General features: G+C 37.4%; 2 protein-coding genes and 1 pseudogene across 3 annotated transcripts; 1 reads left to right on the forward strand and 2 right to left on the reverse strand.

The window, feature by feature from the left end:
* Nucleotides 1–1790: 1790 nt before the first annotated feature.
* Nucleotides 1791–6392, reverse strand: LOC140972805 (COP9 signalosome complex subunit 7-like). 2 transcript variants are annotated; one of them, XM_073435237.1, is made up of 9 exons: nt 6009–6392; nt 5476–5551; nt 4941–5029; nt 4440–4529; nt 4105–4149; nt 3948–4018; nt 3176–3314; nt 2554–2642; nt 1791–2236 (listed from the first exon to the last, which is right to left on the reverse strand). In XM_073435237.1, exons 1-9 carry the CDS (start codon nt 6165–6167, stop codon nt 2215–2217), a joined length of 780 nt encoding a protein of 259 aa, XP_073291338.1. In that variant the 5' UTR covers nt 6168–6392; the 3' UTR covers nt 1791–2214. The 2 variants fall into 2 exon arrangements, with proteins under 2 accessions (XP_073291338.1, XP_073291339.1); XM_073435238.1 differs by having other exon boundaries at nt 1794–2236; nt 2554–2662.
* A 1410-nt stretch (nt 6393–7802) lies between these two features.
* LOC140974616 (nitrate regulatory gene2 protein-like) lies at nt 7803–10017 on the forward strand (annotated as a pseudogene).
* A 575-nt stretch (nt 10018–10592) lies between these two features.
* On the reverse strand, nt 10593–12076 carry LOC140972804 (phospholipase A(1) DAD1, chloroplastic-like). Its single transcript, XM_073435236.1, has one exon. The coding sequence runs from the start codon at nt 11983–11985 to the stop codon at nt 10648–10650; it is 1338 nt and encodes a 445-aa protein (XP_073291337.1). The 5' UTR covers nt 11986–12076; the 3' UTR covers nt 10593–10647.
* Nucleotides 12077–12272: the final 196 nt, after the last annotated feature.

Below are 12272 nucleotides of genomic sequence, written 5' to 3' on the forward strand. Positions count from 1 at the left end.
CCAAATTCAGTTACCTAATAGTTAGATTCTTTATAAAATGGTATAGATGAATGTCTACTAAATTTTATTATAAAAATATAATATTACATATTAGATTTTAATATAGTGTAGTTAAATTGGAATAATTTATTTTCCATCAACTATTATGTTTATATTTTTATTTCATTATTTTATATTTTTCATAAAAATAAGGGTATTATGGAGATGCATATTTTAGTAAAAAAAATTATGATAATATATTTTAGAGACCAAAAACAGTTATTCTACAAGCCTAGCACTTAATAATACGATTCAAATTACAGAATAGTATAGATAAATAAATCTAGGGAGAAATAATTTAGTTTCGAACTCATATGTTGCTTGCATACACATGATTAGATGATAGTTTGTTTTCCCCTCCGAAAGAATAATATTTGATTGGTCTCGGGATTGTTATACTTCGCAGTCCTATCTTAGATCGATTTATCTGAAAGGGTCGGATTTCTAAATTCTTATAGGCTCCCCTGGAATTCCTTTCAGGGCCTGAAAATTCAGTACTCATTAGTGAGCGTTTAATACGTGAAGATACTTACATTTCTTTTCAAATTTCCAGTATGAAGGGTGGAGTTTTAGTGTCACTGTTTTCTGTTTTTGCAGTGATCCAATCATTATTCGGCCTGGATACGCCGTCACTTGCGGCGAAGTCGACGCTTCTTTGATGCCATGTATCACTTACCTCACCGGATGCGGCGGAGATGGTCCATCTCCAGCGTGCTGTGAGGGGGTGAAAACCATGAAAGAAAAGAAATGGCACGAACGGCGGAGGAGAAAAGATGTTGTTGCAGCTGCGTCAAAGCTGCAACAACCGGTATGCGGACTTGAAGGATGAGGTGGCGCAGAGCCTTCCGGCAAAGTGTGGCGTTGAATTGGACATTCCCATCTGTCGCAGCTTCGACTGTGACAAGTTAGCATATCATTAGTCTATTCTACCGTTTTAAACTTTTAAATTAAACATTATCGACTAAAATATTGTTCTGCCCCGGGAAAAAAATTATTAACGAAAATTTTGAAAAATAACTTTAGTGATTTTTTTTTAAAAATCTTGGAGGAAAATAACAATTACTGATTGAAAGGATCATATGAATTTGCAATATCATATATGAATGTCCAAAATGGAAGTAGACCTGCAACTTCTACTCAAGGACAACAAGATACTATTTCACCTTCATATTTTCTATATTCTATTTATCGATTCAGCGTTAATTTATGATTTTTTTTTCTTTGGCAGGTTAAGTGAAGAAGTTGCATGACAATTTGAAGTGCGCGATCAAGACGTTAGTTTTCTCATGATATAGCATCTTACTTAAATAATAAATAGCAATAGCAATTCCATTTATAAATGATTTTATACGGCTTGAGCACAAACTTGAGATGAAGTTTATGAAATAAAGGAAAAATTCATCACACATCTTATTCTGCTACCCTTGTCTCACAAGCAAGTGTGTTACCAAAAATTATATGTAATGTTGCAATTTAATCGAAGATACAATAACACCACTTGGCCAAGCAAAACTAATTGTTGTCATTATACAGAGTGCATCTAATAGGCCAAACGTGGAGCCAATCACGCTTTATCGACCCCAAATTAAAGTTGACATTTACTTCAAAGTTTTCAACCTGAAGATACTGGGCCGGAGGAATTTTGTAGGTAAGTATTAAAAAATATATGCTACGCTAAATGATATTAACTAAAAAAATTGCCGAGCAAATAGAGTGTTGCACTGAGTCTTGCATCACCTAAGACAACGATTGAATATTCACCATATGCCCTGTTAAGGAACAAACAAAGCGCATTGATTCGGTGTATGAATCTAATAGATAGATAACCAATTCTACAGATGATATTCCTGATGACTCGCCGCAGCTCTGTCCGCGCAGCGAAAGTATGCATTACCACCAATTTTCATAAAAAAGTTGAATGGTGCCATTTACTCGCATCACAAATCTACATCCGTTCCTCGTCAAATAAAAAAAAATATAAATTACACGAGCCTGATCTAAGCTAATGCTATCGGTTTCAAACACATAGTCAACAAAAAGTCAGTGCAGAAGGGTCGTCTCGTCTTCTAGAGCAGCAGCGCTCGAGATGTTTTCCTACCATAATTCTGAATAAGGAAATGGCCGATTTAATTGCCTGACCAGTTCATCCTGTGGTCCAGGTTAAATCATATCTCCTCAACCTACAGGATGTCGTCTCCTGTACATTATTCTCGAGTCAGACAAGGAGACACATCAGATGTATATTGAAACTCAAGAGAAGTGCTTGATTCTTAAAATATTATAATTTTCTTTCACTGTTATCCCTGTGCCACAATATATTTATTTCAACACAACATTCAATAAATTTGATATAGGCATCGTGGCTGAAGTGGAGTGGAGAAAATGTAGCGTTGATACAAGCTTTTTGTACGAGAAAGTATTAGAGAAGGTTAAAAGAAACAGCACAAGAAGTTATGAGTGTAGGACATGTTGTACTTGAATGCTAAACTCGGAGGTCAGGATCTCAAATGCTACCTCTTTGGTCGGCTGTGATCTTCCTCACAATCCATCACTCCACCAAGTTCAGAAAAGATCTCTTCATGCCCTCGGAGATCAATGCAGGCCTGCTTACATTTTGTAACTTCTGCCATGTAAGTAAGACATCGACCAACATGTCTAGATCTTAAACTCACACTTGCCACACATCAACATATCACATAAATTCTAAACAGTATGAATCTGAGGATAGGTCATGCCAAAACATTTTCTATAAAAACTTTGAAGATGCATTCAGCATTCAGAAAGGTTAGTCGCCAACTTAATACACAAAATTATTTTATAAAAATTGTTCTTTAGAGACAAACAAGTAAATAGTCAGATTTGACTATAACACCTTAGAGTGGATAACCAGTAGCAGAAAGTATTAAGACTCCATTAAATAACTGAAAACTTCGAACAGATCCATAAATTAATCTTAGTACAACTTCTTCTTGTTAAAATTTTCAGGTCACACAGCATTCAAGTTGGCCACTATAATGTGCAAACTGCAAAGCTGCCTCACAATGTCTCTACTGATAGCCAGGAAGACATGGAATTAAACAAATGACTCTTTGAAACAGAAAATATTGTTTCTTTACCAAAGGAAAGTTGATCTGACCTTTGCAGATTGTGCCTTTTTCACTTCTTCCACTCTTTCATCAACTTCCTTTCTATGCTTCTTGTTTATTTTACTCATGGAATCTGCCCATTTGATTTTTTCTTGAATGGAAACAAGAAGATTGTCTGATGTTGACAACCTAAGAAATTATAAACCAAGATTTGCATAAATAAATCTATATAGAAGGAAATATATATAAAAAAAACATGAGAAAAAATGATAAGAAACATATAAAATGAGAATCATGCTAGATGTATTGTGCAACATAAAATATGTAATATAACACGATAAAACAAACTGCAGATGGTTTCTGCTAAATCAGACTTATACAAACATATCAACTACCAGATTTCATTTGCAAGATTATTTGAGTACGGTGAAAAGTAATCTTGGCTAGGATGGAGTGAGCGGGAAAAGTTGAAACAGGGAACGCACGTAGGAATTTGAACACAAGGCATCTCTTGCATAACTTCGCTTCCTGGAAACCCGAGAAAGGCAATAAAACATCTAAAGGTGTGCAACGATGTCAAGCGACAGAGGCAAGTTTCAAAAGGACGCACCAGTAGTTTAGGAGTTCTAATTCCTATCAACCTCCAGCCTTTGGCGAAGTTAACAAAAAACAAAAAAAAAGCTATATAATTATCATAAACTTTATCATTTTTCATGCTTGAATGGTTTTTATTTCAGTTTCTCCGCGCACAGCAAGAACCTTCGGAGAGGGACATGTCAAAGATAGCAGTCATAAGTAAAATTAATCACGAAGATATATTACCAATTCGCTAGCGTTTCATTCATACTACTCAACTGTTCAGGTCTGAGATCCCTCCCTGCAGCAAATTGTACCTACAAGCTTGAAGAAAGCCTAAGTTAGAAGCCAATTGTAGTCAAACATGGAGAAGTTAGTACGACAGACAAAAATAAATCAAGACCTCAAAGCATCTCCGCAACTGATCAAGCTTTCCTCTTATTATTCCCTGTCCATAAGAGTAAGAACAAAATTAGCTTATTTATCTTTGAAACGTCTTCAAGTGAATATCTTTTTATATCATATTGCCAAGATCCCATACCTTTTTGTGTACAGAACATAAAAGTTTCAAATGTCAGAAGAATGAACAAGAACAAGGTCAAATCCGTACTAAGGAATAAAAAACACAGCAGACCAACCCGTGCAATGAAATTTTATCTTTCACTGCAAGTCCATTGTCTTGATAGATGTGACATTAAGGGCGAAGTAGCTGGTCAGAGATGAAAAGCAAAAACTTACCACATACATGCAGCCGCTAATGAGGAAATCTTCCAACTCCCGAACATTAGTGACATCCAGCTCCTGCATCAATGTATCATATGGCAATACCTAGGCAAATCAATTTTCATTAAAGGAAAGTCGAACGGCCTCCAATAAACTTACACTTCAAAGTGATGTAGCATGTACTAACAAAATGTACTTTAAAATAAGCATACAAGTGTAATTACAAAACAGGGATGGCATCATAGATGCCACATAAACTTCTCATCTGTCTTATAAATTTAACCTTGAGAGAAAATAAAGGAAACAGGTACATCTGCGTGAACACTTTCGCATCTAGATTCTAGATACATCAAATATACTTGCTCATTTCAAATCCAAACAAGAAACACAATTTTATCAACTTAAAGAGTAAAGCCTCCACCATGACAAAACAAGGGACAGATCAAGTGAGAACGTAATCTCTTGCATCGTTTACGGTCACTCGAGCACACCTAAAAAAGGTTTCATGGATCCTACCTTGTTTGTCTCAGCCAAAGTAAGCACAGTCAGCTGCTTCAGCTTTAGGACTTGATCAGGAACTAATTGTGGAAGACGATGTGAGTCACCTGCATGACATAATTATCTGTAAAAGTCGTCCACGAAGAGGAGAAACTCCCTTGAAAAAGGTATAAATAGAGCTACCATTGCTTTAAGTCAATACAAGTTATGATTGCCTATCTGTAAAAGATATAAATATTGCTAATACAACAAGAATGATTCTTATTGCCCATAAATACCCGACGATCTATTTCCAAGAATCAAATTGCAACTCCAGAAGGTAAAATTTCTTTTGCAAATGCAATACAAGCATTAATAGCTATGTAGAATGCCAGGTTCCATGAACTTAATCACTTATTAAAGTAGAGAAGGCGATTCAGCCAAAATAAACCCAGACAGTTTCATCCTGGAAACTTTCATTTAGACAAAACAAAACTGAATAAAGATTAGGCAATTCTGTAGATGAAATTGGATACCAGGGACAAATCGATAATTGAAAAGACTAAATGCTTACTCTTGTATTCACTCCATGTACTATATGCATACATCCGGAGCAATTCACGATATATACTATTACCAGTTCCTTCAAGCTGCACTTCAATTCAATCGTTAAGAAACATCCATCGAGAAAAACTAAGGCCTGAAGGGTTTTAACAATAGAAAAGGAGTTGACTCAAAAGGCCTGGGCATAAAAACTCTATCTTCCATTTTGACTCCTATTATTAAACCCCCTATGTAGCAAACTTAGAACCTGAAGACCATTCCAAGAAAATTAAGAAGCATGGTGCTACAGATACCCTCTAGACGAGATCATTAGCCCAGAAGTGTAGACTATGAGAAACAAACGCACAATCTTTAATCCCAAAACTTAATACAGAAAGAAAGAATTCGCTAAAAATCACAAGCCAAACTCCGGAATCCAACAGTTTGACCGATCATACGACAAATCGAAAGCACTGCACACGAAACATTCCATTCCAACTCGCAACACTACATATAATCAATACATCAATCAAGAAGAAAAATACACGAATCCGCAAGGTATACCTCAATGACGGTCGGAACCGAGAGAATTTCGGAAAAAGCAAACAATGATGGATGAGAAGTGGCCTCAACGATAACATCAACAAGCTCCGAGCCCTTGAGACTAGACGCCTGCTTCACAAAGTAATCTATGAGCTCTGCTTGCCTTTGTTCAATGTCCATTTCTACAGGTTCCGCTGATCCAACTTACTAACGGCAAGCTATCCGGAGCATCTGCGCCTAGATTTTAGAGATTTTGGAGAGGAGCTTCTCCGATTTACGGATCTTTTTTTTTTCTTGGGACTTGGGATGCAAGCAATAGAATGCAAATAGTTTTTCGTTAGGGTATTTCGACGATGAATGGTTCTCTTTTATAAAAGGATCTTTATTTGTTTATTTCGATGGACATGAGACTAATCAAAATGGATATTAAACTTGAAATTTTCAGAAAGCAACATTTGCACGACTATATTGTGCAAAACAAAACATCAATTCTTTTATTATTTTTTTTTTAACTAAAAGGACCTTTATTTAGTTTTTTGTTAGGGTCTTATCTTTTATTGCATTTTTTTTTAATGATTTATTTATTTTTTTTCCCTAAACCACAATGGATCTCAAAATCTCTACCGTTTGATGTATTGGATAAACTCTTAGACTTAATGCGGTAGTCTGATAAGTCAACAAACAAGTGTTATCAGAACCAGATTGAACGGACGGTTCGACTGAGAATCGGTTATTGATCCTATCGGAACACGCTTAAAATCAGTTTTAACGGTAAAAAAGATCAAAACGGGTCAAAAACAGTCAGATCGATTATAAATCGGTAAACCTATGTATATTAGACGGAAAGAGCATTATTTAATTTGAAGTAGTTACATTGCTTTTGTATTTGTATATGAGTACTCATTGATTTTATTCCGTTCCAGATTAAAAAACTGATTCAGAAAGTAATGATGAATAAGAATGCAATATGGTTCGTGATCTTATTTACAGTATTTGGGAGACCGGGCTTACACTATGACACTCGAGGTGTATCATAGCCCTTGGCCTTGGATCATGTGAGTATTTGGTTGATCTGATACTCACCAACATTTTTTTTGTCCTCGTTTTGTCAACGCAGATTTTGGCCTTTCCTTTTGCTGTAAGGATTTGATTTCTCAACTTGGGGTTCCGGGAGCACTTTATGACTTGATTCAACTTGTATATTCCACTTCTCAAATTGATTCCCATGTTGTGCACATTGACTAGTGTAAGGATCTTATATGTGTGATAAAAAAAAAAAAAAAAATTGACTTATGAGCTACTTGAAAAGAAAAGAAACCATGATTTTTTAAGATTTTATTTAGTATTTTAAAAAACTAAAATTTCATGCAAAATTAATTTCATATGAAATATATACCCGCAAACTGATCAAATACCAACAGTTAATGCTTTGGAATTTTCAATTAATTAATTAATTGGGGTTCTAATTTAACCAAATTATCCTTTTAATCATATCAAGTGATCAGAATGTATTGGATTATTTAAATCTTCTAAATATTATATGATTGTATTGGATTATTTAAATCTTCTAAATATTATATGATTATATTTGAAATCTAAAAGTATGTGCATGTGATAGTATATACAGCTGATTCTATGCTATTCTCGTGAGATTCTAATTTCTCCCAAAACTGCTGTCTTTTTTCCCACTAATAGTTTTTTAGATTAGTTATCAGTTGGGCTCTTGATCTTACAAGTCATTGCTAAACGATTCACATATATCTTTGAATCACTATTGTGGCATGTACTAGGAAGTTGTTTCTTGGTTAATTTTAATTGTTTTTGTTTCCTCTTACAGAGACAGTCTATCATTCCAGTGGAATGTTGAGTAATCTGAGTTCAAGCTGGACTTCGAAGCCTCCATTGGCAGTTAAATATATACCGGTTCTAACCCAATTCAATAGACCAATTAATCTGTCTTTGCTCCACCTTGGAACGACTCTTGGCTTGGGAAAATAAATTATATCAAGAAGTGAAGGCAATGGATCTGCATCTCAATATTAACCATTTTCGACTAATCCTTGGGTCTTGTTTTGTTGTTTCATAGACGCCACAGCTGACAACTTCATAAACCGATCCCTTGTCTTGATTGCATTTCTAGTAATGAAATGACCAAACCTTGCAATCTAGAAGAAAGATTATATAGACTTGCAACATGTGTTTTTTTAGTGGGTGGTGGTTGCGGTGGCGGTGCCATATTGGTTGTCTTAGCTTATCGATAGCCTTTGTATGAAATGACAAAAATACTCTGAATTCTATTTGTTTGAGAAGAGATAAGCACAGCCTGGAATCATTTTTAGGATTTCAACTTCGAACATGATGTGTGGGCCTGCTTCCAAAAGACCTGTCTTTTAGTTTCCAGCTGGTGTGTGCCTGTCATTACCTAAATATAAAACTGATTATAATGAAATTTTTCGACTCGGGCAACACGTTTCGACCTATTCATCAATTACAAGGTGATCCAATTAACATTAAATCTAGTACGTTGAACAATGGTCTGTTTTTAGGTCATTCTGTAGGTTCCATTGTAGCACGGAAAGTTCTAATATTGCTCTACAGTGTCTTTTCTGCATTTCTGCAATTATCGAGTTTATTTAGCATGAATCAGTTAAATTTCCAAATGTTTGCCAAGACTTGTACCTGAATGCTTATCGATATATTGTCGTGTGCTGACTGTGGATAATCTAGGCAATAGAAGGCGTAAAAATCGAGCATGAGAAAAAGTTGTCAGTGCTTCAAAGTCAGGAGTACCGAGGAGGAGTGGATGCCAACTTGGACAAGACAAAAGGCATCGATAAAGAGGCTGCAATCACTAATCGTTGTTACATCTCAGGCCGTTTCAACGACGTCCGCTGCTACTGTCACTTTACGAGACTCTGACCTTGTCCCATCAACTTGTTGAACTTTGTCACGGGTATGTATTGCCATCTTGTGCATTAGAAACCAAGTGTGTTAATGATCGGTATTTACGAAAACCATATTTGAGTTGGTCCTGAAGAGAGCTAAACAAGATGTCAAAGGATTTTTTGATAAGTTTATCAGTTATCACTGATTACATGTACTGGTAAAATATGAATAAATTCCTGAAATCCAGCTGCATTTTTTGTAATTTTGTATTATACTTGTGATGTTAATAATGCAGGTTCATGTACATGTGGAGATCCATGAATCAGTATCATGCAATCCAAAACGACATAGTGCAACAAGTTCGTGGCCTAGTTAAACGAACAACCTAAGGTGAATCAACGTCTGACCTGCACAAGCAGGCGACGTACACTTGATCTTGAATCGGCTGTATCAGCTTGGCATTCCAGTTTCTTTCGCCTGATAAAGTTTCAGCGTGATTTTGTTTGCTCTCTTCATGGCTGGTTTAGACTAACCCTCATCCCCATTCACACCGAGGAAAATAATAGGGAGCTACCAGAGGTTTTTGCTTTCTTCAATGAGTGGAAACTTGCAGGCGACCGACTCCCAGATACTGTTGCATCCGAAGCCATCAAAAGCTTCGTCAACGTCGTTCGTTCAACATCCCTGAAACAAATAGAGGAGCTCAAGATCAAGAAACACACAGAAAATGCATCAAAGGAACTCGAGAAAAAGGCTTCCTCACTAAGAAACATAGACAGAAAATATTACCACTCTTACTCATGGTTGGCATAGGACTTCCTGATACAGGACCAGATAACGGACACATTTTGGATGCTCGGGACCCCCTGGCTGATAAAAAAGCAGAACTTGCAGCTTGCCAGAGGCGGGTTGAGGACGAGATGCTTAAACACTCTAAGGCAGTCGAGGTGACCCGAGCAATGACACTGAACAACATTCAAACAGGGTTGCCTGGAGTTTTTCAAGCCATGACCAGTTTTTCTTCATTAATCACCGAATCCCTTGAGACGGTTTGCACCCGTTCGTATGCCATTAAGTCACGCTTAAGATGAAATTATGCTACTTTTTTTCCTTTCTCCTAATGGGGTTGGTTATAAGATAGCAAAAGAAAGTATTCACCCCATTTTGCTTGTACTAATATTGTATCAGAGATCCACCTTTGCCATGTGGCATTCCAGTATCAAGTTCTTGTTGTGCTTTGGAAATTTTACCCGATCAGTACATGCGGTGATCCCTAACTCGTAATGGTCACATTTGTTATTTAAAGGGAGTTGAAAGAAACATTTCCCTTTCACAAATCATCTTTTTAATTAAGTTCGTGTTGTGTTTTAACAAATACAGAAAAACGAAGAGAACACGAAGTGATGCTTAGACTACTACTATCTCATTTATCGGACGAATAGCATGCGCCACGTGTATCTGAAATTTTAAATATATTTGCCACCGACCTTTTGGTCAAAGTGGATATGGTAGAGGTCATGGGTTTTAAACCCTACAATCTCCCACACCTTGATAAAAAAATAAACACTACTCAAATTATGCATATGTTGTAAATAAGACATGATCATTTGATATACACTTGGAGTGAGTAATATTCCAAAGGATAAGGTGAAATTAACTTAAATAGTAGAGCAATACTCGGACATGGTTGACTAGAGGAAAAATCTATGCCCATTGAGTGTGTAACCTGTCATACACCCAGTGGGGTAAAAATAATTGTGTGTTTGCACCGACTTTAACTGGGATAATTCTTCCCGAAAGTTTTGTTTATCATTTTTCTTGCGGTAGCGCGGAACGGGCAATTGGAACCTACGAACCCGTCAACCAGATGAAGGTACGTTTTAAGATCATGACATGTGCCGATGTCGTTGCCGTCCACGTACGGAGAGTCTCGGCTGCTCAGCCGCAGCTCGCAGCCGACGTTTGCGTATACTAGCTGGCTGTCCTCAGCCAGTTTCTCAATCCATCCGCCCAGACCCGCTGTCGTGTTTCTTCGGAGAAGTTTATCAGGACACTGAGTCTGTGCTTTGTCGTCAACCACAAATCCAGGGACTTTTGTGATCAGGTCGTCGGAATTGACGATGCGTAGTATTTTAGTCCCTTGTTTCTCCAGTTCACACCTGAAGCTCCAGTTTCCAACCCTTGGCCCTGCAAAGGAGATTACGGTGACAAGTGGTGAGTTTTTGAACGTTTTTTTGATGTCGTATGCGGCGAGAGTGGCCAGCGCTGCCCCGAGTGAGTGGCCGGTGACGGTGAAGCTCAATGGCTCGTTTTTGTACTTTTCCAGAATTCTTGATATCTCGTGTCTCACAAGATTTTGTAAACTCTGTCGTGTTTTGAAGATGGAGGTGTACAAACTCAGGAATCCACTCGCCACCATTGGCTCCAAATCGGATTCGGAGTTGGAACTATAATGTGGCAATGGAGTTAAGGTTGCCCGAAAATTTTCTAGCCACTCCAGGCAGGTAATCGTCCCCCGGAATGCAATGACCACGTCTCGCCTCCCGAGTCTGGAAATCTCATTTTGATCACGACACACTGCCACAAATCCGATCCAGCTCGATTGCATGGCCACCCAAGCTGGGGCTCGTTCGATCCACCGTGGAAGTTGTATCCCAGAATTGACGGTAAGATTCTCGGTGACTTGATATCCAGTCTCCTTGAAGCCAGACTCATTGAGTAGGTTTCTTTTATGGTAGCGACAAGTAGCATATGATGAAGATGAAGGATTAATATCACATGCTCGGTAAGCTGCCTCCACGAACTTACCATAACGAATAATCTCAGACCTCAGATTATTGTCGAGAGGATCGAGCAATCCTTCCCAATTCTTGATTCCTTGGTAATCCATCCACCTCTTGCTAAGCTTCACCGGGGTAGATGAGGAGTTTGGTTCAACATAATTCTTGAGAAGATGGGAGTACTTTTCCAATTTCGGTAGAGCTTCAATCCTCATGCATATGGTTTTCTTTGTGGGTTTTGTATCAATAAGAAACGAGTGCCTAAAGTTTTGAGATATCGTTGCATTTGTTGAGTTGCATTGCCTTACATATTCACTAGTTGGAAGCCTCATGCTGACCGCTGAGTTATTGTTAACAAAATGCCGTGATCTTGCACACGAGGGCGTGGAGATTGAGCACCTTTTACTTGATTTAACTTGTTGTGGGGTTGGCGTACGTGTTTAGGGATTAGTGATTTTTGATCTTGCAAGAAGCATTTAGTGGGCTGCTTTTATAACAGGAAAAATAAATCATAGGATCATGAATTGAGTGCACATTTTCCAGTAGGAACGCGATGATTAAGTCACGTACAATTAATATATCCTAGCTATTTTCAACACGGCCAAAGTAGGTTTATGGT

This window comes from Primulina huaijiensis, chromosome 3, assembly GCF_012295235.1.
Source record: "Primulina huaijiensis isolate GDHJ02 chromosome 3, ASM1229523v2, whole genome shotgun sequence".
NCBI lineage: Eukaryota > Viridiplantae > Streptophyta > Magnoliopsida > Lamiales > Gesneriaceae > Primulina > Primulina huaijiensis.

Bases quoted from the DNA above. Each gene is read 5' to 3' on its own strand.
- LOC140972804 (XM_073435236.1), bottom strand. From the start codon at position 11,985: ATGAGGCTTCCAACTAGTGAATATGTAAGGCAATGCAACTCAACAAAT.
- LOC140972805 (XM_073435237.1), bottom strand. From the start codon at position 6,167: ATGGACATTGAACAAAGGCAAGCAGAGCTCATAGATTACTTTGTGAAG. The intron at 5,030-5,475 runs GTAAGCATTTAG...TATGTCATGCAG, and splicing joins TACATGGAGTGAATACAAGA to GTGACTCACATCGTCTTCCA. The intron at 4,530-4,940 runs GTAGGATCCATG...TGATTTGCCTAG, and splicing joins CTTTGGCTGAGACAAACAAG to GTATTGCCATATGATACATT.